Here is a 2,883-nt window from a genome sequence, read left to right as displayed (position 1 = left end):
GTGCTATGGGCTGTGAGGGCCACCCAGGCCTCTGTCACATCTCTGCTTGCTTGTGCCGCCGATCACAGGACACAACTGCTGTCAGCCATGGCTGCAGGACTCACGCGGCCCCTTTACTGAGTCAGGTAAGAGCATGAGGACAAGGCTCACCGATGACGCAAGCTCAGGTGTGACACACAGCTCAGCTCCATGCCGAGAGTAAGCTGGAAAGTGGGAAGACTGGGCCCTTCCACCCGACTGTGAGGGGACCATCGGACACACTGGCGGACATCCTACAGGACGACCTCTTTGACTCTCCCAAAAAGTCCCTCTTGAGAGGACTAACCCTCCAAGGACACCCCCGCTGAGGGGCGGCAGTGGCAGACGACGCCCCATGTGTATGAGCACCTCTGGGCCATCAGCAAAAGTGAACACCAGTGGTGGCCTTCAGCTGCTAAGCACACAGTTCTTGCAACTTTTCAGAGAGTCTGTGATTTTGCAAAATGTAGGGCTGGGAGGTGTTTCCGAAGAACTGAAAGCATGGCCGCTTTCGGCCGCCAAACGCCCCCGCCGCACTCACCGGCGGAGTTGATGGCGTGCCTCAGGACGTGCAGGGTGCCCATGCGGCTCCTCTCCGTGCTGCTGTCCAGCCGGGGCAGCAGGAAGGCCAGCAGGCGGTCAGGTGAGTAGCGTGCTGCAGGGTGGGCGTGTCACAAGCTGTGAGGACCTGTCTGGACTCCCTTGCTGCCTGCGCCCCCAATCCCGGCCAGGAGGGTGCACGCTTGGCCGGTGACAGGACCGCGGAGCCACACGCAGGCCCAGGCAGCGGTGGACCAAGAAGGCTCATCACGCCAACCCCCGCAGCACCGCACACAGGGAGGGCCTCGGCGCAGGTGCTCATCCAGCGGGCGCTCACCCAGCGGGCGCTCACCCAGCGGGCACTCACCCAGCACGGTGAAACAGCGCAGCACCTCCTTCTGGTTGCTCATCACCAGGGGGCTCGTCGACTCCACGGGCACGCAGATCTGCGGCAGGGGGCAGCGGACTGGTCAGGGGGGTGGCGCCTCTGCCCAGGGGCTGCGCTGTCTACAGGTGCAGGACGCACACACTGCCCAGCCCTCCCGGCCTCCTCAACAGGCGCGTCCAGGTGCGGGGTGCCAGCCGGCCTCACCTGGGCAGAAGGAACGCGCCCTGCATGGACATGGACGCGCCAGGAGGGGACCCGCTCACAGGGCGCTTCTAACTGCCCTCACATAGGCAGCCAGGACAAGCTCGTTGTCAGAGAAAAACTGCCACCTCCGCACCCCTGGGCACGCACCCTTGGGCACAGAAAGCACAGAAACCAAGGTGCCCACAGTCCATTCTTCAAACTGTGGGGAAAAGCTGCATTGGTAAAATATAAACCGTGAGTCTCTGGGCTCCGCTGCGCCTCGGCCGGTGACCTTGAAGGTACCTCCCGCGCACCTGGGGGGACTCCAGATGACGTCATAGACCACTCACCCCTCAGGGTCACGACAAAAGATCCCAGCAGGCCTCTGCACAAAGGGCTCTCAGGCAGCTCTGCCATGCAGCCCATCCCAGGAATCCGTGCAGCCCATCCCAGGAATCCGAAGAGGTGACCCACAGTGCAGGGTGAGTCCCCGACCATGAGCCCTCCCAGCCTGCACCCCCAGTTCTCAGAGCTGCTGGGAACCAAGAGGGGGCGGGCCAGCGGGGGGCTCTGCTCCATCACCCCGCAGCTCCTCCTCGCTTCCTCGGTAAAGACCTGCTCTGGTCATAAAGGCACCACAACCAACGGGCCGTCAGAAACATGGCAGTGAGAGATGTCCCCAGATCTCTCCCCGTGAAACAACAATAAGCTGAACATCTAAAACTCAACAAAAAAACACCGAGACTGCGCACCAGCACCTCTGAGCGTGGGATCTGCACATAAGAGCTACCACAGTGGCCAGGACATGGAAGCAACCAAACGGTCCTATGACAGATGATGGGCTAAAGAAGCTGTGGTACATGTATACAATGGAATATTACTCAGCCATAAGAAGAGATGAAATACTGCCAATTGTAACAATGTGGATGGACCTCGGGATAATCATGCTAAGCGAAATAAGCTAGACAGAAAAAGTTGAAAATCACATGATACCACTTATATGGGGGATATAAACCTAAAAGCAAAAAAAATGAACAGGACAAATAGACTAGTGGTGATCAGAGGGAAGGGGGAAGGTAGACAGGGTGAAGGGGGTCAAATGTGTGGTGACAAAGAAATCTAACTACGGGAGGTGAACACACAGTGTAAATATATACACATATCACTTATATGTGGGATATAAACCTAAAAGCAACGAATGAACAGGACAAACAGAGACTCATGGACATGGACAATGGACTAGTGGTTACCAGGGGATAGGGGGAGGGAGGAGGTAGACGTGGTAAAGGGGGTCAAATATGTGGTGACAGAAAAAAATCTAACTATGAGAGGTGAACACACCGTGTAAATATGCATATGCCTTACTGTTAAAGTGTACAGCTCAAACACTGGATTTCATTAACTGGTGTCACCATTAAATGAATGAATGAATGAATGAATAAAGGAATACAGGCCCCCCAGCCTTCTGCATGCTCAGTTTTACGTCGCTCGCTCTGGGGAAGCCAGCGCCACGTCGCAGGACACTCAAGCAGCCACATAGAGAGAGCCAGTGGCAGGAATCCCGGCCTCCCGCCCACAGCCAGGGGAGGCAACCCCGAGAAAGCAGAGCCTCTAGCCCAATCCAGCCCCTAGGTGGTGCGGACCCCAGCTTCTCCCGGGTTCCCGCCCTGCCATGACTGCGAGATGATAAAGACTATTGCAAGGTGCTATGTACTGGAGTAGATGGTTGCACAACAGACAACTAAGGTAACTGA

The 2,883-nt window shown here is 56.9% G+C and overlaps 1 protein-coding gene across 1 annotated transcript in view; it reads right to left on the bottom strand.

Moving 5' to 3' along the window:
- Positions 1-2,883, bottom strand: part of MROH1 (maestro heat like repeat family member 1) — a 47,639-nt gene that overhangs the window by 33,008 nt on the left and 11,748 nt on the right. The window contains exons 11-12 of the mRNA XM_025047582.1: positions 926-1,004; positions 560-673 (exon numbers count right to left, since the gene is read on the bottom strand). Of these exons, the coding sequence (XP_024903350.1) occupies positions 560-673; positions 926-1,004 (193 nt within the window). The remainder of the gene's footprint in view (positions 1-559; positions 674-925; positions 1,005-2,883) is intronic.

Source organism: Pteropus alecto, unplaced genomic scaffold (genome assembly GCF_000325575.1).
Source record: "Pteropus alecto unplaced genomic scaffold, ASM32557v1 scaffold105, whole genome shotgun sequence".
Classification (NCBI taxonomy): Eukaryota; Metazoa; Chordata; class Mammalia; order Chiroptera; family Pteropodidae; genus Pteropus; species Pteropus alecto.
This window is presented reverse-complemented; position numbering and strand designations above follow the sequence as displayed.